The following is a 21,880-nucleotide window of genomic DNA, read 5'->3' as shown; positions in this document are numbered from 1 at the left end:
ATGACGCTGAGAGATGACTGCCGATCTGCATCTGCCGTGAGTCCAGACGCTCGGACGAGGACCCGCTGCCGATACGGCTATACCACACTTCCGGATTTTCATTGCTCTTAGAGCTGCACATTACGACAAAACCACGAGGTTCCCTGGATTGAGAACCCATGTTTTCTTCAAGATCCCCGGTTCTAGCATTGGAGCCGACCATCTACCAATCTCCACACTCCATCTGCGTAGGGATGGTCAGTGAGGTCGAACATATCTGACATTCAACGAATGCATACCCTGAGCGAAGGTCTTCCCAGACGCCATCCGATCAATGCCGCGGATACCAGTTGTAAGTCCTTGAGTCACGTTGTCACAAAAGCATACGATGTGGAATTTCTCCCTTGACACTGGGAAATATTTACAAACCCAGCAACCACCTCTTTGGATTCCGTATCCGCTACAATTGTTAATACCCACGGTGCATAGTAACTGGACGGGAAGAGCTATACTTCTGTTGTGCGATAAACCTTTCAGCAGCTGGATTCCAACCAAGACAATTATCCAGGCGTAGCTCCGTGAAGCGTCGTCGGCTTGGCGATCCACAGCTTGCAACGAGCCTGACTGGAGGAGCTGGGCGTCGCTGGATATCTGTCACATTGATCCCACTGTCTTCTAATGCCATGACATCGCCAGACCTGCCTGATATTGGTGGTATATTCTCTAGATATCTCAACGGTAGTATCCAAGTATTCTGACGCTGGTCGTGTATTTCTCGTGTGTGCTGGCTCCGATGTTGATTTGGCCGATCTCCAACTCCAACCCCGGGTGGTGTCGCCAATACTCTTAGAACCCACACTGACAGGCATAGAGCAATGGCTGCTGTAGCCAGGGTCTTCACCATTGTGGCTGATGCTTCAGCCGGGAAAATGCCTTGGTACCTCTGTATGTTTTTAGGTTTTGTCGTGAGGCCACGATAGAATTTTAGAGAACATCCTTGATAGTATCTTTGTTATAGCGGGTTGTGGCTGTTGGCTATAGCATCAGGAGCCGTAACTCCTGGTTTTACCCCCAGAAAAGGGGGAGGAGAGAAAGAGATTGCACTGAGAAAGGATGAGGAACGGGGCAAACGGGAAGGTGGCAGTGAACATGTATACACGATGACACAAAGAAAGCATAGCAAAGTTCTAGTAATAGACGCCCCGCCGTCTGGTGAACTGAAGCGCTTATTGGATCAACATTGCCCCAATGCTAAATGGGTTGACATTCTCCACAGATAACTGGGCGTTGACCCAAAAGCGTACTATCACAATGGTTGTATTATTTCCTAAACGATCATCCTTGTACCCTTGCGAGAAAGCCGCCTAAATATCGATTAATGCATCCTTCCAATAGCTTCATTGCTGCATGGTACCGACTGTGCTGTGCTATTTACATCACATTTACGTGATAGGAGAATGTCTCCGGTAGACAACTAGATAAACCTCTTTATATAGAGCCGACAGTCAGTCGCTAGAAAAGGTAGTTCCAGGATAAGCTTCTCCTATCAATATTTCCACTATATTTGAATGGAGATCTGTATGTCAATGCTGACTCATTCCATCTTAACAGACCCGAAGGCTCTACTCTATAGAAGTCAAATCTGGGGCTATGTGGGTATCGTTTGCGCCATGCCGACTTCTGCCAGCTTCTTGACGCGCATGACAGAGGGTAATTATTTTATTACATGGCGACTCTATCTCCCAGGGTCTTCTATGAAGGTGCGCAATGTCGATTGCACCTTTATTTTCAGGCCTTGATTACTAGGGAGTACCGATTATAGCCCATTCGATCTATGTATATAAACAATAACACCACTGGAAAGTTGATAGGTTCAACAACTCCTAGTACGTCAGGTAAAAAAGTGCCGTACACGTGGGCAATGTGTGGCATTTCCATATGCCGACCCGCCGTACGTCAAATAGCCTGCATCCGGAGTTCCAGACTGCGCCTTGATAGCCGTCTGGTCGCCGAAGGCAAAGGCTGTCTGCATGCCCATTAACATGTGCTGAAGGATATGGCAATGTACCATCCATACGCCGGCATTCGTAACCCGGATACGCCATGCCCTCCAGCCAGATGGCTGGAGAGCAGTCGTTGTCTTTCTGTATGCATAGAGGACAGTTGTGTCCCGAGTTGCCGGATGGGTATCCTTCAGACGGCGCTCATTTTCCGTTAGGTTGTATAGCCCATCCCCGCCACCGATGTCATAGTAATGTCGGCCGTGTGCGTGGAACGGGTGGTTCTCAACACCACCGGAATTAACAGCACCTTGATTCTGCCAGACAATCTCTAAAACCTCACCCATCTTGGCAGGGAAGAGACGGGTTTGGTTGTCAAACCCATAGCCACTGGCAATTGCCCGCTTGTACGAGGCGTCAAGGTCTAGTTTGCCTTCATAGATATCGACTAGATATGGTGACTTGGGATATGTCTCCACCCAGTCGTACCCGTTCTGAAGCCAAATGGTACGGTCACTGACGTTTTGGTGAACATTGATAATGATGCGCCGGGTTACTTCCTCAACAGTTGGGAAGTTCGGATCCGGATAGTATGGCTCTAATGTGTAGTCCAGCCAGCCATAAGTGATATTAGCCACCGGGAGTGGAGAAGTGACAGGGACAGTAATGAGATCGGTCGTGGTAGTGGATGGGTACTCCAAAACTGCATAGGTTGTAAGGACAGTTGGCCGGCCCATGGTGGTGAGTTGGAAATAGAACTGTCGGGACTTTGTCTGTTGTAGCTCGGCCTCGGTTTTTGCCTTTAGCAGCACGCTAAAGCGCTGGCCGCTAGATATCTGTAAGTAACTTGTATTGACAGGCTTGGTATAGTGGCCGTCCGCTTCGATAATCTCAAGCACATCATGGCTCTCTATTGACAATGAAACAAATGACAACACAGTTGCCCCAATAAATCGTAGACGATAGGTCTTTCCAGGCTCGACACTGATAGCGGCCAGCTTGCATGACCCAGTAGCATTACTAGCCAGTCGGCCTTGGCCGTTCACCAGGACCGCGCCGGTCTCTCCACTCCATGTGAAGTTAGTAGAGGTGAGGCCGTCCTCAATCTCTTCATCTGTCTTAGCGAAGAAGTCTGATAGAGCGATAACACGCTCTTCGTCGTACTGGTATGGGGATGGTTGGGCCGATTCTACAATAAGTGCACCCCAGGCAGTGAGGGCCTGGAAGCCAACGTGGGAATGGTAGAAATACGTGCCAGCATAGCCGACCTCAGGGCGAACTTCATAGTCAAAGAAGTGGCCAGGGGGTATAGGCCATTGACTAGCCATGGGAGTACCGTCGGAGAAGGGTGCAGTAAAGGCAGAAAGGCCATGCCAATGCTGTTGTCAATGTGAGTTTATAGGCATCTGTCGCGAAGAGGGAGCCAGTTCCGTACCATTGTGACATTTCGATCCTCCATATCGTTGTAGACACGGATCCAGTTCACCTTACCCTCCTGGATCTGTAGCTGGGGGCCTGGAAGCGACCCATTTACCAAGACTGAGTATCGGTCCATGCATGCCTGGTTGAAATTCTGAGCCGTCACCCGAAGGATATGGTCTGGCTGAAAGGAGTCGTCATGAAGAACGAGATGGCCCTGAGTTGCTGTCACCAACCCTAGGACCAGGCAGAGTGTATGCAAGATACGTCGCATATTTGCACATAGCAGCCCCATTATCAGAATTGGAGGAGAGAGATCTATCCATGAACAAAGCGAGAAAGGCGCGAGGAGGAAAAAGATTTTCCTATTTATTAAGACTCACGATATCAAGGCGGCTGTGCCCATCATGCCATGTGGGTCTAGCGGTTATTTTTATGGAGGGCTGATCAAATTATTATCAATGCTATGGGGAATGCTAACAGAATGCACAGTTATGACTGGGGCCTCTCTAACTAAGGCTTCCTACATACGAGGCGGAGCCCACTTGGATCGACATAAGACGTCGCTGGTTGGCTCCTTTGGGGGCTGGGGGTTCGCTGGCGATTATCCCTAGATCTGCTGCAGTGAGCTCTTGGCACGCATTCAGCGTCCCTGCATTGTCAAGAGTATTGGTAATACGATAAGAACCACACACTCGCACGTTCATCTATCCTGGTTGTGTGTATGAGCCAAACCTGTATATTACTCGAGATCGTGTCCATGAAAATTGTTTCTTTATTGCTGCCTCACCTTCAGTAACTCGATGGTCATTACTGTATTGCACTACAACATATCGTAGAAAGAAAATTTCAATATGGCTCCCTTAATGATCATTAATGGTTCTGTCAGTACATATAGAAACTCAAAAATGCTTATATTTGCTTCAGATACGAAGTTGCTCTCTACGAAGCATGCGTTTATCTGTAAAGTCGCTATGCGATTTATGCTGAGAGGTAATCAAGGTCAGAATAACTATGCAGAATGGGCTATTGTTTCTTTGACCCTGGTAACGTGGGCAGCGAATTGAGGATGTTCAGCCCTTTCGATCTTCCAAATAATCAAGGAATCATCTGCAGATCGCGCAAATATAGCATGGCATAGATAGGTCTGTATTATGGACTAAAAAACAGAATTATAATCATGTGTAGATCGTATAAGGAAACAGCAGAGCTTCTATGACGAAAGGTAATCAAGCCGACGTTATATCCGGAATGGGAGCATCCACCACCCTCGCCTGGGAACTTGCGATGTATTTCACTGCTACTGCCTTGGTCTCTGTAATTTCCATTTCGGACTCTTCAGTCGGATAGAATGAGATATTTCCACCCTCGCCTATCACACCAGCGCGATCTAAGTGACAACGTCCGCGTACATAAGGGTCGAGATCCCAGTAATTGACTCTCATTTGTTCAATAATAGCGTTTCTGCGCTCTTTGGCAGCAGCAATCTTCACTGAGTTGTCCTCTTGGGCGACTTCTATCCACTCGGCAGTCGCTTTCAGTAGGTCATCGCCAATCTTCTCACGCTCCGAAAGGAGGGTGTCCCGGGTAACAGTATCTTCCATTCTCTCATTCTCGCCTTCGACCGGCTCAATGAACTGATACTCATATTGGTCCTTTCCACCTAGCTCCTTCACAAGTTGCTCAGGAGCTATATGTCTCTCGAGGTCTGCAGCAGTGTAGGTGAAGTCGACCTTAGATACTATCACAGGATCCATCCACCCCTTGATAATCTTCCAAATCCCTTTTGCACGACTCAGTTAACGTTCCTCGGTAGAATGAGGACACAAAACTACTCACCTGAAAAGATCCATGGCGCATTATGGATCAACATGGCCCCAAGGGACTCGGGATAGTTGGCCTGGAAGCAGTCAATCAAAAACTTCACGGGCGCATATTCCTAAGCAGGAAACCATTGTGAGCCGAGTCTTATGCATAATCAATAAGGGGCCAGATCACTCACCATATTAGAGAGTGAAAAGCCAGTCATATCAAATATAATATTCTGTCATATAGCGTTAGTGCTATCCTCTTGAGATTGGACGACTGCACCGAAGGGTTTGTCCCTGGTAAACAGGAAGAGCAACGAGGTACGTACCACTGATTCGACGGGGGGGACCAGGACTAGCCGTGCGGACTCGATGACATGCAGGATGTAGCGTTTGATCACTTCTTCGCTCTGTGCTTTCGGGTTGTGCAGTCGTGCCTTCACGATTCCGATCGGGCGACCGGCACGGTCTGTTCCATGAATGTAGCATTTGCCCATGCGCATCTGCGCCAGGAATGTACTGCCAGCCTTCGCCTTCTCTGGATTCGACTTATCCTGTGCCTCTTTCAACGCTCGTAGTTCGCTGTTGGAAACGACCAGCTCATCCACATGCTGCTCTTTGACGCGCCATACCAAGGCTTCAAGCATCATGGCCAAAGCCTTGCTGACATCCCACTTACGAGCCCGCATAAAACGGAGGAGCAAGCCATCGGGGTGATCTTGCTTGGCGGTCTTTAACAAACTGTGGCGGATCTCATTGATCGAGGCCCGATTCAAGCAGTCGCGGATGGACTTTAGCTCGCTGCTGTTGATTCCGAGACTCAATAGGATCTGATCTAGGTCCTTTGGAAGGTTTGAATTGGTGGTGTTGGACACGGTCTTCGAAAGAGACGAGCTCCGACGGTGGACAGGCCGAGGTTGTTTCTCTTGGGTCTCCAAAGTCACATCTTGGAATTCTGGCTGGCGGATATCATTCAAGGTTAGAATGATGGACCAGAGTTGGCGCAATTTGGCTTCCTGGTCTGACGAAAGATTGCCTACGTATCCTGGAGCGTTGGTGGCAGCCATGGTGTCAAGACAATAAGAACAGAGGCACGCCGCGAGAGAGCTCAGGTACAATACAGGGAATCACCCACTGGTCAAAGTGAAGCCCGTCGTGAAGCAGGGCTACTTTGCCTTTATTAAGCCTCGTTGATCAGCCGCGGCATATGAAAGCCACCCCCGCAACCCTGATCGACAAAACCTCGGATCTCGATTGCGGAGGTCGGAGCCAAGCGCTAAACATTTGATTTCCCCTCTATTTAAACATCGTATTCTCGCTCATTGGCGGACGATATGAAACCTTGATGTCTAGTGCAGGAATATCAGCCACACCCTCGCACTGCTTTCCCAAGGAGATGTCGATTCGAAGTGGATGAAGACCCCAAGACTGTCGATTTGCGGTGCGGACTGGATAGTTGTAGGTGTAACTTACAGTAGCCTATTAGTCCTATGGCATATGGTTATATATTGTGTAGCAGCAGCACTACGATGCCCTCGGTATGTCGTCCGACGTCGCTGGGACACACGGACTTTGTGTAATCAGAGCCGCGGTAAGCGTGAAGGTTATCCTTGGTGTTGATACTCAGTTCGCAGATCCCTAATTGACAACGGTAGGGAGACCACGGCAGAAATGATGATGCCATAGTGTGGCTTTCCGCTGTTTCTTCCTGCCGCAAGTCCACTGGGCTGCGTGTCTAGTACTAAATCGTAAACTGGGTAGAGCAAAAAGATATGAAGCCAACAACCGCAATGACCGACGTCGCTTGGAAACTCGTAAAATTGCGAAGGGAGAATGGATTTCACTAAATCTAGTACCTGGTTCCACCAACGGACAGTGTAATATTCATTACCTAAAGGTATGACAACATTGTAGACACTCAAGTCGCTGAATTTCCCGCACGATAGATCCTCCTATCTCCCTTAATTAAAATTAACATTCAACGTACGCCCTCACTTCTCTACAGCAGATATCATAGGAAGCGCAATGTCTATAAATGCACCTGTACCAATGGCATAAAGGAGCGCCATAGTTGCCAAAACACGGAATAGAAGTCCTAACAGTCGCTGGACCTCACTATTTACCAGCGCCCAAATCCGATTCGTGGTTTCAAAGCTGTCATTTCCATTGGGGAACGGAACTCCCTTGGGGGCATCTTTTGATAGAAACTTGCATAATGGTTCCCATCCGTCCCGGACCTGGTACTCCAGTAAGTTCTCCCTCGGCACCATATTGCGCACCATTTGGTAATGGGTCTCATAAACAGAAACACCGTGGAGCTGGAAGTCGCCCCGGAAGTAGTCGGTGAAAGCACGGATGAACATCTTGCGAGTGAATCGATTTGGACTGCGAGTGAGGATGGCGAAAGTGTCTACGACCGATGACCAGGGATGGAAAACGTTATTGAGAAGAGTGGCTTGGACAGATCTGTGCTTCTATTAGCGCCCAATATGCACCTACATCAGTCAGCGTCGCTATTCTCACCTGTGCCATTCTTCAGCGTTCCGATTTGTTAGAATTACTTTCGCCTCAGGGTATGCTTCGATGAGCTCTTTGGCAAACACTGCGGCGGGGATATCGGTAACCGCCTGCGGTTTATGAGCCTACACATTATCGCATGGAAATGGCGCGAGCGTTACATACTTGGCAATGGCCGAGAAGCTGGTCCCATTCTGTTCTGCCAAAGGGTTTTCCTATCCCATCCCACTTGGCCGCCATTGCATCCAGCCACATCTCACAGTCTCGGGGATTCTCAGTGGCAGCGGTATAACCATGATATACATCCGAATAGCCTAGGTTCACCAGGGCCTTCTTAATCGCTATGATGGTCAGGCCGCGCAGATTCTAGGAGTGTATGATGCCAACCTACAATCTGTCCCGGTCCTGCTTAACCCAAGCACCAGCACTTTCATTGGGACGGTCCGACGGCATTTCCTGCGGTCAATATTGGTCGGAAATCTGGCCTGCATACTGTTCGATGCCGAGTATTTTTCGGATTAAACAGAGCCCTTGACAAGCCACCTGCTCAGATGACTGGAAAGTATCGAAATATATCGACACAGGAGTACCAACTCACAGTGCTGTCAACACCGACAATTTTGTCGCTTGACGCAATGATTTTGGTGTGCATATCTGTATCTCACAAGGTGGCGTCCTACTTGAGGAAAATGAAAATGTTTTGGGAAGCAAGGAGGGCGTCAAAATATGATGGATCGACTCGTGTTCCTGACCTGTGCGATTCGGTTCTTGCTTCCATCCCTGGACTCCCACACAACGGATCTCTCGCTGGAGGATCCATCATAAATTATATTGACCCTGCCTCGCTCGATCTCGGGCATGCACCCAGTCTGTTACTGGTCGCTATCCAAACGCAGGCGAAGATATCATAAATTACCGCCGGTTCAGGTGCTGTGAATGGTGTCGAACCTTATTAAATTGCCGCAAGTGCCAGGGGCTATGGTTTATGTCGAAACCCCCAAGCATCAGCATGGAGAGCGAGCGTCTCTGAGGAAAGATCGGTGCGGAGCAAACACTAAATGGTGTGCTAGGAGCTGCAGTAGAAGGATTTCGGTACGGTCGCGCTGACCTTGTCCAGTTCCGGGACTTTCTTCTGTATCAGATTCATCTGGTATTGATCCAAGTGGGGATGATAGTCACAGACTTGTCTAAGACCGGGGACGCAGTGGAATGTACTAAGTTCGCCGCGCTCGTCTTCTAGGCACGAGCCCCTTTTGTCCGTTACCCCTAGGTCTGTCTGTCTCTTTTCCCCCTGAGAACTAATCTTTGCTCAAATTGTCTTACTAGGTATTCATGCTATAGTCTGGGGCGATGGAGACAATAGCAATTAGCAAAAGATGCTTCGATATGTCACCACGGTCGATCGGTTAACGATGGCCCTGGGCGCTGTCGCGGCCGCTGTGGCCGGAGCAGCACTGGCTACTGTTCCTGTAAGTCTGGTCCTTCATTGCAGCATAGGAACTTGCTGAATTTGCAACGTAACAGGTTGTCATTGGAGCCTTCACCCAGCATTTCAGCGACTTTCTAAAGCACAAAACGTCCTCCGATGACTTGGCGCATGATACCAGCCATCTAGCCGTGTATTTCATCTATCTTGGTATAACCTCAACTGCTCCACCTCCAACGACATTCAACTGACCTCTGAGAGGAATCGTTTCGTTCGTTGGGCTATCACTTAGTACTTTGGGGTTTGCTCGGGTTGCGGAGTCCAGTACCTACCGTCTACGGAGAGCGTATCTGTCTGCGCTCCTCAGGCAGGATGCTGCATATTTCGAGTCTATGGGTCCGGGGGAGGTGACTACGCGCATCACGAATGATATTAGTCTCATACTCGATACCTTATCTCACAAAGTCAGCATCCTATTGACAGGTCTGTTTGCGTTTGTGGCGGCGCTGATAATTGCGCTATCTCGCAATTGGCGTCTCGGTCTAGTATTGATCTGCATGCCTATTGGAATGGTCGTAATCACGGGGACACTGGGAGCCTACATGAGAAAAATGCAGCAACAAAGTGGCAGTGTGTATGTGAAATCGGCGGACTTTGCTGAGGACGTATTCGCATGCGCCCGCAGCATGATCGCAGATGGCGCGCAGGGGCGGTTGTCCAAGCGATACGAACAGATGCTGATACCAGCATTAGGAGCTGATCTCCGAAGCAAAGTAGCCATGGCAATGATGATAGCTCTCACGATGACGGTGATTCTCTGGGGGTATGGACTTGCGGTAGGTGACTCTACCATTGTTGTGTGGATGGCAACTCACCATATCATTCACAGTTCTGGCAGGGAAATCGCTTCTTACAAAAAGGAGAATCCAGCCTGTCAGATATCGTGACTGTTTTGCTGACATGCACTATGGCTGGGGTTCTGCTGGCCCAGACTGCACCATTTGCGGTCTCAGTCGTGCAAGCCAAGGCGATTTCCAGCAAGATCTATGCTACGATCGATCGTGTCTCTCCCCTTGATGCTTCAACAAATTCCGGAGTGATACCCTCCTCATTCAACGGAGATATTGAATTCCAGAGCGTCAGGTTTGCATACCCTGGTCGACAGAGTGAGGCCGTTCTGGACGGACTTAGCTTGCAGATTGAAGCTGGGACGTCAATGGCAATTGTTGGTCCCTCGGGCGCTGGCAAATCAACACTGCTGGCTCTCATCCAAAGATGGTATGATCCATTAGAAGGGAATGTATTCATTGGGGGGCACAGTATGAATCAACTGAATCTTCAGTGGATGCGATCTCAAATTGGGTTCGTTGCACAAGAGCCATTCTTATTCAATACCTCAATCCATGAGAACATTGCATACGGTCTAGGTGCAGAGGCTGATCACGTAAGTTTGTAAGACTAATTTGGTATATGAAATATATTCTAACAATTACGCAGCTCGACCAGGACACAATTGTGGACAAGGTACAGGAGGCAGCCAAACTAGCAAATATTCATGCTTTCGTTCTGAGTCTCCCTGGGGGGTACTCCACCAGGGTCGGTCAAGCTGGAGGTCTTCTTTCAGGTGGCCAACGCCAAAGGATTGCTATTGCGCGAGCGGTTATCTCCAATCCTCCAATCTTGCTGCTTGATGAGGCGACCTCAGCACTGGATACCCAAAACGAACAAGCGGTTCAAGAGGCTTTGCGGGGGGTTTCGAAGGAGCGAACCATGGTAATCATTGCACATCGGTTGTCAACCATCCAAAGCGCCAACAAAATTGCGCTCCTGGAACAAGGAAGAATCATCGAGGAGGGAACCCACGATGAGCTGATATCGCGGGGCAAGAAGTACGCAAGTCTTGTTCGAGCCCAGGAAATTGCACAAGCCCGTCCGCCATTACGACCGAGACAAGGCAACTGGAGGGAGAAAGGGTCTGCCCAAAAGCCAGAGACTGCTGCACGTCTGACAGACGCCATGGAGAGTTCGGCAGAGAGGTCTACCTGGGGACTTGTGAAGATAGTCTGGCACCTTAATAAGCCTGAGCGAGTATTCATGCTCGTTGGGATACTTGCGAGTGCGTTTGCCGGTGCAGGGTACCCCCTGCAAGCGATACTCTTCGGAAACGCAGTAGTCTCCAATATATCCCCAAGTCTAGCAACTGACGGCCATGATCCCACATTCTGGGCCCTGATGTATGTTGTCCTCGGAATTTGCCAATTCTTCTTTTACACGGTCCAGGGAATCTGTTTTGCCATCACTAGCGCCCGACTGGTCTACCGAACACGCACCAATGCGTTTGTTTCTCTTGTCAACCAAGACATGTCCTTCTTCAATCGAGTAGAGAACTCATCTGGCACTCTAACCGCCTTCCTTGCGACCGAAGCAAGCAAGTTAGCGGGTGTCAGTGGGACCACCTTTGGGGCAATCCTCAACAGTGTCATGACACTCGTAGCCGCTGTAGCCGTTGCCTGCTCATTCGGGTGGAAGCTGGGGCTAGTAGCCGCATCTACCATTCCAATTCTGCTCACCTGTGGGTTCTTACGGTTCTGGGTCATATCATGGGCCGAGTCTCACACGAAGCGAGCCACCGATGCAGCAGGCGCAGCATGTGAGGCTGTTTCGGCAACCACCACGATAGCCTCTCTTGGTATTGCAGATCTGATTGTCGATCGATACTGTGAGAAGCTTCAAGCCGAGCAACCTCGAACATTGCGGTTCAACCTTGTATCAAGCATCATGTACGCAGCCAGTCAGTCTCTAGTCTTCTGGGTCACTGGCTTTCTCTTCTGGTACGGTGGAGTAAAGCTGGTCGCGTCTGGCGAGTATAGCGTCCAGCAATTCTTTATCTGTTTCACGGCCATTGTCTGGAGCTCCCAGGCGGCCGGAATGGTCTTCTCATATGCGCCAGATATTGCAGGGGCCCGGAGTGCGGCCGTTCAGCTGGCTGACCTTCTTTTCACCCGACCCGCAATCGACGTGGGCCTCCAGCACGGTGAAGTTCCAGGGGAAACCTCAACAGGTGTGATCCTGTCATCGGTGGAATTCGAGTTTCCCTCTCCCCGTGGCCCTTCCACAGTTCTACGAAACATTAACCTGATGGCCGAACACGGTCAGCTTACTGCCATTGTCGGCCCCAGCGGGAGTGGAAAAAGCACAATCCTCAACCTGATCGAACGATTCTACGACCCCACCCGCGGCACAGTTCTAGTGGGTGGAATGGATGTCCGTGGGTATAATCTAGCCGACCTCAGACGTACAATGTCGTTTGTCGGACAAGGCGAGTGGATGGTTGGCGGCACCATACGGGACTGCTTGCTGAGCAACGAGGAGAATGTGTCCGAGGATGAAATCATGGCCGCTTGTAAAAGCGCGAATATCCATGACTTTATTGTCAGTGGCTGGGGTCCCTTATAGCACTGGATACAATACGTGAAAGTAGCTAATTCGTGTCCAGATCTCCCTTCCCAACGGCCTTGATACCCCGGTGGGTGGCAAAGGCAGTCGCGTGTCCGGAGGGCAGAGACAGAGAATCGCCATTGCTAGGGCACTGCTCCGGAAGCCTAAGATTCTGTATGTACTTGTCCATCAACATTTGCAGATGCAAGTCTACTGACTATTTTCAAGGCTCCTGGACGAGGCAACATCTGCACTGGATACAATTTCCGAGAAGCATGTCCAAAAGGCTCTCACTGCTACCGGAGGAGAGCGGACAACGATTGCAGTCGCGCACCGTCTGGCCTCCATCACTCACGCGAATTGCATCTACGTGATGGATCAGGGAGAGATTGTCGATTGCGGCTCTCATGAGGAGTTGGTCGCTCGACAGGGGTTGTACTGGCAGTTATTTACATTGCAAGGCCTTGAAAGTATATAATCCTCATGTAAGCGATCTTGAAGGTTGAAGAATACACGCCGGGTTTTCCATGGGTTGTGTAGGAATATCATATTGAGCTGATCAGCCTAGCTAGTGCTAGATGGTGAATTAGATCTGAGTCTTAATGTGGCACACAAAGCCGTTCGGTGTCAAAAAGAGACAGCGAGTATATAGTTGCCTGGGAGGAACCGCATGATTCAGAGTATTCAACCTGGTAACCTTCAACTACGGGCTAGTGCGGGCATACTTGACGACATCTGGAAACGGACGCATCGGGGATTTTCCTCTATGCATTAATAGGAGAATAGCCCGCGGATCTGTCGATAACGCAGGGCCCTTAATTTATGTCGGCCTCTTTAGGGGCGAGCTCGGTGTCAACTACAATGGCACGGAGTGGCTTAGTTCGTGTAGTCAATCCCGTTCGAGTTTAATGACTGCCAATCAATCGTCAAGCTCGAACATATTCCCTCATCCGCTCATGGCATCAGACCATAGTTTTGGAGATTTCGCGACAATGTACCCAAATCATCATTCTGTCCGACTTCCCTGGTTTCCCCCGCATGCGTCTCGCCTTTAGCTTCATACATAAATGCAAACTCGACAAGAAATGATGCCAAAGTTACAATGCTGTGACACAAAATGAGAACAAGTTTCCGTAAAACGATCTTGAAGATACTCACAATGTAATAAAGCTGAAGGCTTCAGCGGCGTACTTTCTGCTGCAAACGGTTTCCCCGTTCCAGAGGATCACACGACAGCCGACATGGTTAAAATCGCGAGCCAAGAGAATAAAGGCCGTAAGCCAGCTACAGGGGAGACTTTAGTGTACAGGATGTGAGATGGAGTCTGGGGGTGATCTGCGACGCACAGGTACGAGAATGCCAAGTCAAAAGTCAACACTGGAATGAAATTGCCTTTGCGACGCCTGGTCAGACAGCTTATCGTTAAGGTGATTCCGTATACTGCAGGTGTCAGAACCGCCTGGTATATTGTTGTTAGATGAACGGCCTAGCCGGGGGTAGATGAGGTTGACTTGCGATGACCAGGGAGTATATCACGGTAGTAGTTTTGGTGTGCTGGACTGCCCAAGCCGTAATCCCGAGCACAATAATTGCACTGGCACATTGAATGACATGGATACAAAGGGAGAGGACGCTCAGAGCGTCACTTGTTCGCGCGCTACTTGTCATCGTGAATGTCCACCGAATATATGGCCTGAGAGCGCAAAGGAACTACTGTCCATGTTTACAGATTGAACACGGAGTTTAAATATGTCGGCAATTCGGGTTTCCTGGGTCCTGATGTCACCAGTCGAACGATTTCAGTTTTGACTTTTGCCACCCAACTCATATGTTGTCGGGGATAATTGCCATCCACGGGGCTACTTCATGGTGTTTTGTCCCTGGTGCCAGTGGTATGTCATGGCCAAGAGAGATACGGGGACCTGTAGGTATACTTTGGATCTCTGTCAACTCCTTGCCTGCTTTGGGAAAGCTATTAAGTAACACTGGCCTCATGATGACAGTCTAGACCATATTAATTTGGGACTCCACTATGGCTGTAGCCAAACGTCCAGTAACAAAACTTCGGCCCAGCTGGGAAAATGTTAGCGATTGCGAAGACGTCAACGGTGACTAGCCTTATAGACCTCCTCGGGGCTGTTCATGAATCATAGCTATTAGCGCCTCAACCCTAGGGCACAGAGTTAGTCTAGCCCTACGACGATTTCCACCCTCTGTTTAGTCATGGAGGCGTGTTCCTGCGTCTACCAAAACACTCGACACCGCGGGAGAAAAGGGCAAGGGTCAACAAAGCACTAAGCACCTCGCCCACACCACGACCGCGGTTCACTGTGATGCCCTCCACGACAGTGCATTTGCCAGTGATGTTGGCCAGGAAACCATGACTACAAATGATCCTGTTGAGGCAACCTCTACCCTGCACGTTGTTGAAGCGATCGACGACAGGGGTTCTGATTGACCACTGGCGGACAAAGCTGTTGCTCGCCAGTTGCAGGACGACGTTGAAAGTGTCTATATATGTAATAATCCAGGGCTGTCACACTCCGATCCGGACCTCACTCCGGTTCGAACAGGAATTGGCAGCGCTGTCCATCATTGTATAGCATCGCGTCTCTTGGTGAGCTTTCTCCCGCCTGAGTGTTTACCCGCCCAGCCCTGATTTCTGTGGTCGGAATTTCCTTTTTCTTTTTTAAATCCTGTGAGAGTACTCACTGATCAAGGCTGAAACAAAAAGCAAAAAAGCAAAAAAAAAAGTTAGGCGCGTCAATGCTGTTGCCATGTAAACAAGCCAAAGAGAGAATGAAGCCAGGAAAGAAGAAACAGCGTTGCAAGGTACTTCCACCCACTGTAAGGCTCCCAGATTTTGGATCCGGCCAAGATCCTCAGCAGATCTAGTTCACTTACTACTCCCAAGGGCTTAATTTTTCCCTTGGCCCATTCACTCCGGGGTGAGGAAAGCTGCGTCATCGGTTTTTTAGCCGGTGGAGAAGTGTGGGCTACCCTTAATGATTGGTACCGGCATCCGATGTCCGATCTCGCTTAGATCGTCGGTGCAATTTCAATGCCCCTAGGCGCGATTCTCAGACACTCGGTGTTTGGCTAGAAGCTTGAATGTAGCCAAGCTTACGTGCCGTCTACAGGCTATTGCCAGTTTTCCACCGGACATGGCGAGAGTCCTAGGACAAGCTCGACATGTAGCTGACGCCCCCGTCTCCAGTTAGGATCCATCATTTTCGGGGAGGCGACAGTGTGGCATCAAAAGTGCTGCAAATGGAGACTTCAGCACACTCCTGATTCATTAAACTGGTGGTCCTTCGCTTAGGGCACCCAGGAGACTCTGTGATTCATTCACTCAATCCTTTTCTCTACAGGCAGGGTAGGGATTTGGTTAAATAGGCTGATAAGTCCTACTAGGATAGAAAGGTCCAGCTATTTTTCTTCAGAAGGGTTGTTTTTGTCTCGTCTATTCAGCGAAACTTCATTGATTGAAGTATCCTTCCATTCTTTTACATACTTACGGCGACTTCATTGACTGAAGTCATTTGCCCTGCACTCCTTCATTATCTATTCTGGTTGACTGAACATGTCTCTCTCAAAAGTAGCAAGTGTGCTGCTGGCCTCAGTTTCGCTGGTCGCGGGTCACGGTTATGTCTCGAGCATTGAGGTCGATGGTACCACTTATGGTGGCTACCTGGTCGACACTTACTACTACGAGTCCGACCCCCCCGAACTGATCGCCTGGTCCACCAATGCAACCGATGACGGCTATGTCGCGCCTACTGCGTACGACAGCTCCGACATCATCTGCCACCGTGGCTCTGCGCCTGCTGCGCTCTCCGCTCCGGTGGCTCCGGGTGGAACGGTCAAAATGACCTGGAACACCTGGCCCGACGATCACCATGGCCCGGTCATCACCTACCTGGCCAAATGTAGTGGCTCGTGCTCTGACGTGGACAAGACTTCGCTGGAGTTCTTCAAGGTCGACGCGGGAGGCTTGATCGATGACACGGACATCCCCGGTACATGGGCTTCGGATCAACTGATTGACGACAGCTATAGCCGCAGCATCACCATCCCCACGGATATTGAGGCGGGCTACTATGTCCTTCGTCACGAGATTATTGCTCTCCATGGCGCTGAAGATCTGGACGGCGCTCAAAACTATCCTCAGTGTATCAACTTGCAAGTCACCGGCAGTGGGACTGCAGCACCGAGTGGTACCCTAGGTACGGCCCTGTATAAGGACACGGACCCTGGTATCTATGTCGATATCTGGCAAAGTCTCAGCTCCTATACCATTCCTGGCCCCTCTCTCTATACCGCGGGAAGCACGGCTACTGCAACTGCGGCTGCAGCTGCGACCACGACCACTTCAACCACTGCCGCTGCCATCACCACCCCGCCCACTGAGGTCACGGTCGAGACGAGCGCCGCCGTGGAACCATCTATTCTATCCCAGACGACTCAGATCGCTTCTTCGATGACCACGACCACGACGGTGGCTGATAACGTGGCTAGCACGGCCTCTTCAGCCTCTTCTACTACCCCGGGTGTCCTCAGTGGTTCTTGCAGTGACGAGGGTGCCTGGTACTGCAACGGTGGCACAGCTTTCCAGCGCTGCGTGAACGGAGAGTGGGATGCATCGCAAAACGTGGCAGCTGGCACCGCGTGCACGGCTGGTATTTCCGACACTCTGACTATTTCTGCTGCCAAGGTACGCCGCGATACCCGGTTCCTTCGCCATCGTCGGGCCCATGGTCATCGCCAGTAGATTGAGCGCCGGGATATGCCAACACGATGCGTTCCAGGTCGAGATGTGCGGGGATTGGCAGAATTTGTACAGTGATCCAGGTATCTGATGCTGTATTAGACATCCTCGCTATTTTCTGCTCCCCCTGCTACACTTAACTACCATCATGGCAAATTGAGTGCCATTAGTAGAGCTCATCTCCTGTGTCTATTTAGGTGGACTCCTTAAAAACAATACTTGATTGTGTTGCCCTAAAAATTTAAATAACGTCGGATCTTAACTATTATACTATGGCCATTCAGCAGACGGAATATATATTGAGCAATATAGGGGCATTGCACAAAGCAAACCTACCCAAGTTTCTAGAACTCAATATCTCAATTCTCGGAGTCTTTTATGATCACCACGCTTGCTTCGGCGTAGCATATAAATTTGTCGTAGGCAGTTGCGAGTATTATCCAGAGACAGACCCACACGATAATACAATTAACCAACCAGGGAGACTCGGAATTAATGCTTTAGTTTGACTACGCATCTCGACGACAATATATTCCTGGAAGATATACTAGTTGAATGTGGGTCGAAAATCAACCCGCGTGTTCACTTCCTTTGCAATTGATCTAGGGCACCACGTGGTCATGGGCAACCCTGGTTTCTGCAACTTCAATGATTATCCGCAGCCAGGCCCAAGTGGGCCATGGCAGCACCAGAGCGCGAATAGTAGCATGCGGATTGGCCGTGTGAAGAGTGGGGGATCAGCTCCACATCCCACTGCTGAATGACGAATTGATGAAAGACGTGATTGTATGCGGAATTACGGCACTCCTGGACTTCTTAATAACGGGTCCACCCACTTTGACAGCCCACACTTTGCCCGCTTTTTCACCTCCTGTCACATTGTTCTCAAAATGGCGAGCCATTCGATCCCCGAAACCCCACGTGTGAAGCTGAACGACAATGTGTCTATCCCAGTTGTAAGATGTTCCGCAGCCTGGGGGGCTTCTGGTGAACTAATCGATGCCAACAGCTTGCCTACGGCACCGGTACAGCCTGGTACAAACAGGGTAGGGACGATTCAGTCAACCGCGAATTAGTCGAAGCGATCAAGACCGCAATCCGACTGGGATACCGCCACCTGGATGGCGCCGAAGTCTACGGCACCGAAGCCGAGTTGGGTGTAGCAATTAAGGAGAGCGGAATTCCACGCGAAGAACTCTTCGTGACAACTAAGGTGATTACAAACATTGCGGATATCCCAAGTGCCATCGACCAGAGTTTGCGCAAGCTTCAACTCGCGTACGTGGACTTGTAAGTGCAGGGATGACGAGATCTCAAATAAAATGGATTGTATGCCTAACGGAATGCAATAGATACCTCATCCATTCACCGTTCTTCGCAAAAGATGACGGGGAGCTGCAGCAAGCATGGGCAGCCATGGAGAAGGTCCAGGAAGCTGGAAAGGCCAAAGCGATCGGTGTATCCAACTATCACCAGTCACATCTGGAGACCACACTTAAAACCGCGAAGATTGCACCCGTCATCAACCAGATCGAGCACCACCCCTATTTGCAGCAAGAAGAGCTGGTCCGCTTCCAGCAGGACAAGGGGATCAAGACAGCGAGCTACAGTCCCTTGACGCCCATTTTGCGTGCACCAGGAGGACCAGTGGATCCAAAGGTGGCGGAACTCGCTGCGAAGTACAAGGTTACGGAAGGAGAAATTCTACTCAGATGGTCCATCGACCGCGGAGATGTGGCAGTCACCACAAGTAGCAAGGAATCTCGACTACAGGAGTTTCTCCATGTTCTCACCTTTCAGCTGACCCCAGAAGAGGTGAGAGAGATCTCACAGCTCGGCCAGGGGCACCACTACCGGGTCTTTTGGCGAAAGCAGAATGGCGAGGAGTAATACTAGGCAATATTTCGGTGCATTATGATCTTACTACGATAGATAAATACATTGAAAATCACTCTCTCGGCTAGAGAATGTGCTCTGCAGGGTTAGGAACATCAGTAGCAGCACCGGTATTCTCTTAGAGGAATGATATGTTCATACGAATCGGGTCTAGACGAGACTCACCTCGGCAATACGGACGCTGCTCCACATTCCACCGTCTTGATCAATGCGGGGTTTGGATGAACCCCACGTACGGCGACCACCCTCGGTCCCGGGTCTATGTATCTGGATGATGCCCTTTCCTCAACTACATCTGCATTTTCACCATGACTATCACACACAGGGGCCGCCATTCGACAGCCAATAGGAAACACTTTTGGAACGAATCCTCGGCACTTGCTCAGCCAGGTGTGGTCTATTACTACCGACGCTGGATGATGTTTTACCCCCCGAGTTGTCTCATGAGGAGAGAACATTCTCTTTCACGAAGCCCACGGGGCCTGCATAAAATGCACTAATATCCTCCATCTGGCACAAAATATTGTAGTGCAAGGCACGAGCCCCATGTAGTAGTCCTAGCTTGCGACAGGGTTTCTGGTAGATCGTGTAACTCTCTGGAGCCTTACCCTCGATAGTCAGCGCTACTAGACACCTGTGTCTCCCCTGCTCTCCACCCATTCCTCTTCAACCAGCTTAACCTCCTTGCTTTGCACATTCTGAGCACCAGTGATATGCGCCCCGATTCCACTACATTGATATTTCTTGAACTGTCGCGTTGGGACTTCCGCCTGGAACATATCGTCCAGTTCTTCGAGGGAACGGCCCCGGGTCTCTGGCACCGTCAAAAATACCCAGATTAACGCAACCACGGAAAAGCTACCATAGATGAAAGTCACCGACCCTCCTAGCCGCGCCTGTACATATGGATTGACAAAATTGATCGGGACCGATGTCAGGAAGCTACCCATCGAGGCGAGGAATAGCGTGCGCTCGCGCAACTGGCCCGTCCATACTTCACCCGCCACAACCCAACAGCCGGGGCCCCAGGTGAAGCCATACATGCAGTACCAAAGAATCAAGAGTGCAATGGATGCCGTTGCTGCAGGTGATGACCCGTGGCTTGTATCTCCGGCGGCGATTGCGATCCCAGTTCCAAACATTGTGCCACCGAGGAGGATTGCCCCGATGCACAACGAGTATCGACGACCGATCTTGTCAAAGCTGAAGAACGTGATGATATGGACAGCAAAACTGCAGCCGGTCACCATCAGGTTGGTACGTAAGGGATCAGGGAATTTCAGCTGCTCCAGGAAGGTGACGATAAAGTTCTGAATGAAGGAAACGCCCTGGGCTTGCTGCAGCACCTGGACCCCAATAGCAATTATCGTCCGTCTCCGATTGGAGCCTTTAAAACAGTCCCAGATGGACGTTGCTTTGTGTAACTCTTGCTGCTCCTCGGCCTGGGCCTTGAGAAGTTCTACCTCATATGGAATCGTGTCTGGGTAATTCGATAGCGATCTCAGGACCTGTTCCGCTTCTTCAAAACGGCCACGGTAAATGAGGTAGCGAGGCGACTCGGGGATAAATGCATAGAATGCAATATATCCAATAGGCACTAGCAACTATGACAACCCTAGCGAAGTTAGATATCACGTCGTACCAACTCAAAATCAACAGGGATGCATCCTACAGATACTGCCATTTATCTGTTCTGGAACGCGATAGGTAGACCACAAGAGAAGCCAGGAAAACGCCCAGGGAGTTGAAAAAACTATACAGTCCAAGAAAGGCACCTATATATACGTCAGACGGTACTTTCACGATTATATCTCTTGTCGCCATACCTCGAATACGTGGTGGGGAGCACTCCGACAAGTACAGTGGTACACAGTTCGATGCCAAACCAATCCCCGAGTAGACAATGATTCGGCCAACGACAAGTTGCCAGAAGGATGTCACCGCGGATGCCTCGAGGGTGATGCCGATTAACATCAGCAGCGACAGGACCAAGAACGAATTACGCCGGCCCAGCTTGGATGCGACCACTGGGGCCATGATGCAGCCAAGAATGATTCCGGCCGAGCCTGTACCTGTGCCGACCGATGTCTTCTGGGATGGAATCACGAAATGCCCCAGGGCGTCATCATATTCTCCATATTTCTTCTGGAACTGGGAAAGACCCAATGCGCCTCCCCACCACCCGTTGTCAAATCCAAACCCCAGGGCTCCCAGGGACGACACCCCGCCGATGAGCGCAAGCCTCCAGTTGAGGTCTTGATACAGCGGCTGGGCCTTCAGCTGTTCCAACATATGTGAGAGCATAGGTACTGAGTAAAAGTGGGACGAAGATGGGGTGAGAGATGGGGTAATCAAGGCTAATGGAACATGATATACGACTCTATAGGGCCATTCCTTTCCCCGCATAATCCCCAGACATCTACAAATTTGGAAGTTTGAAGCACTGGCTGTGCCCCCACGAAATCCCTGAAATGATGTCGGATGAAGCCGACCTTTCTGGGGTCCTTGCGGACATAGAAAGCAATTGTAGCCAATATGGGTGGCTGCGTTTATGTACTTAACTTTCCGTCGCAGCGTTATCGCTCACTTTAACCCGCATCGCTCTTTCCAAGGCATTTCTTCCTATTGC

At 50.1% G+C, this 21,880-nt stretch overlaps 8 protein-coding genes across 8 annotated transcripts; 3 read left to right on the top strand and 5 right to left on the bottom strand.

Annotated features, from left to right (window-relative positions):
• Positions 1 to 1,668: 1,668 nt before the first annotated feature.
• On the bottom strand, positions 1,669 to 3,696 carry BDV37DRAFT_254469 (Cupredoxin; the record flags this gene model as incomplete). The annotated part of the gene is made up of 2 exons (XM_032082635.1): positions 1,669 to 3,358; positions 3,415 to 3,696. 2 exons carry the CDS (start codon positions 3,691 to 3,693, stop codon positions 1,871 to 1,873), a joined length of 1,767 nt encoding a protein of 588 aa, XP_031938968.1. The 3' UTR covers positions 1,669 to 1,870.
• Positions 3,697 to 4,627: 931 nt separating this feature from the next.
• Positions 4,628 to 6,273, bottom strand: BDV37DRAFT_296139 (CRAL-TRIO domain-containing protein; the record flags this gene model as incomplete). Its single annotated transcript, XM_032090051.1, has 3 exons — positions 4,628 to 5,181; positions 5,238 to 5,337; positions 5,536 to 6,273. The coding sequence occupies 3 exons, from the start codon at positions 6,271 to 6,273 to the stop codon at positions 4,628 to 4,630; spliced, it is 1,392 nt and encodes a 463-aa protein (XP_031938967.1).
• A 924-nt stretch (positions 6,274 to 7,197) lies between these two features.
• On the bottom strand, positions 7,198 to 8,375 carry BDV37DRAFT_273512 (sulfotransferase family protein; the record flags this gene model as incomplete). Its single annotated transcript, XM_032085070.1, has 4 exons — positions 7,198 to 7,672; positions 7,730 to 7,833; positions 7,889 to 8,089; positions 8,322 to 8,375. The coding sequence occupies 4 exons, from the start codon at positions 8,373 to 8,375 to the stop codon at positions 7,198 to 7,200; spliced, it is 834 nt and encodes a 277-aa protein (XP_031938966.1).
• Positions 8,376 to 9,099: 724 nt separating this feature from the next.
• BDV37DRAFT_285506 (ABC transporter ATP-binding protein) lies at positions 9,100 to 13,065 on the top strand (the record flags this gene model as incomplete). Its single annotated transcript, XM_032087745.1, has 7 exons — positions 9,100 to 9,192; positions 9,248 to 9,359; positions 9,411 to 9,985; positions 10,039 to 10,593; positions 10,647 to 12,581; positions 12,646 to 12,761; positions 12,816 to 13,065. The coding sequence occupies 7 exons, from the start codon at positions 9,100 to 9,102 to the stop codon at positions 13,063 to 13,065; spliced, it is 3,636 nt and encodes a 1,211-aa protein (XP_031938965.1).
• A 181-nt stretch (positions 13,066 to 13,246) lies between these two features.
• Positions 13,247 to 14,365, bottom strand: BDV37DRAFT_254468 (MARVEL domain-containing protein). Its single transcript, XM_032082634.1, has 4 exons — positions 14,103 to 14,365; positions 13,934 to 14,046; positions 13,746 to 13,871; positions 13,247 to 13,692 (listed from the first exon to the last, which is right to left on the bottom strand). Exons 1-4 carry the CDS (start codon positions 14,253 to 14,255, stop codon positions 13,542 to 13,544), a joined length of 543 nt encoding a protein of 180 aa, XP_031938964.1. The 5' UTR covers positions 14,256 to 14,365; the 3' UTR covers positions 13,247 to 13,541.
• A 1,544-nt stretch (positions 14,366 to 15,909) lies between these two features.
• Positions 15,910 to 17,358, top strand: BDV37DRAFT_296136 (lytic polysaccharide monooxygenase auxiliary activity family 9 protein; the record flags this gene model as incomplete). The annotated part of the gene is made up of 1 exon (XM_032090050.1): positions 15,910 to 17,358. The coding sequence occupies exon 1, from the start codon at positions 16,171 to 16,173 to the stop codon at positions 17,356 to 17,358; it is 1,188 nt and encodes a 395-aa protein (XP_031938963.1). The 5' UTR covers positions 15,910 to 16,170.
• An 887-nt stretch (positions 17,359 to 18,245) lies between these two features.
• BDV37DRAFT_296134 (aldo/keto reductase) lies at positions 18,246 to 19,245 on the top strand (the record flags this gene model as incomplete). The annotated part of the gene is made up of 3 exons (XM_032090049.1): positions 18,246 to 18,311; positions 18,365 to 18,645; positions 18,708 to 19,245. The coding sequence occupies 3 exons, from the start codon at positions 18,246 to 18,248 to the stop codon at positions 19,243 to 19,245; spliced, it is 885 nt and encodes a 294-aa protein (XP_031938962.1).
• A 534-nt stretch (positions 19,246 to 19,779) lies between these two features.
• On the bottom strand, positions 19,780 to 21,571 carry BDV37DRAFT_296132 (general substrate transporter). Its single transcript, XM_032090048.1, has 3 exons — positions 21,078 to 21,571; positions 20,952 to 21,026; positions 19,780 to 20,848 (listed from the first exon to the last, which is right to left on the bottom strand). The coding sequence occupies exons 1-3, from the start codon at positions 21,553 to 21,555 to the stop codon at positions 19,878 to 19,880; spliced, it is 1,524 nt and encodes a 507-aa protein (XP_031938961.1). The 5' UTR covers positions 21,556 to 21,571; the 3' UTR covers positions 19,780 to 19,877.
• Positions 21,572 to 21,880: the final 309 nt, after the last annotated feature.

The sequence above is a fragment of the Aspergillus pseudonomiae genome (assembly GCF_009193645.1).
Source record: "Aspergillus pseudonomiae strain CBS 119388 unplaced genomic scaffold BDV37scaffold_61, whole genome shotgun sequence".
NCBI classification, from domain to species: Eukaryota; Fungi; Ascomycota; class Eurotiomycetes; order Eurotiales; family Aspergillaceae; genus Aspergillus; species Aspergillus pseudonomiae.
Note: the sequence above shows the minus strand (reverse complement) of the source record. Positions and strands in the feature narration are given on the sequence as shown.

What these genes read in the sequence shown, in the direction of transcription:
- BDV37DRAFT_254468 (XM_032082634.1), bottom strand. Translation starts at nt 14,255, where the DNA reads ATGACAAGTAGCGCGCGAACAAGTGACGCTCTGAGCGTCCTCTCCCTT. An exon ending in GACTTGGCATTCTCGTACCT is followed by an intron (nt 13,872 to 13,933) that starts GTGCGTCGCAGA and finishes TCTCCCCTGTAG; the next exon opens with CTGGCTTACGGCCTTTATTC. An exon ending in GCCTTCAGCTTTATTACATT is followed by an intron (nt 13,693 to 13,745) that starts GTGAGTATCTTC and finishes TTTGTGTCACAG; the next exon opens with CATTGTAACTTTGGCATCAT.
- BDV37DRAFT_296132 (XM_032090048.1), bottom strand. Translation starts at nt 21,555, where the DNA reads ATGCTCTCACATATGTTGGAACAGCTGAAGGCCCAGCCGCTGTATCAA. An exon ending in CTCCCCACCACGTATTCGAG is followed by an intron (nt 21,027 to 21,077) that starts GTATGGCGACAA and finishes ACGTATATATAG; the next exon opens with GTGCCTTTCTTGGACTGTAT. An exon ending in TCTTGTGGTCTACCTATCGC is followed by an intron (nt 20,849 to 20,951) that starts GTTCCAGAACAG and finishes CATAGTTGCTAG; the next exon opens with TGCCTATTGGATATATTGCA.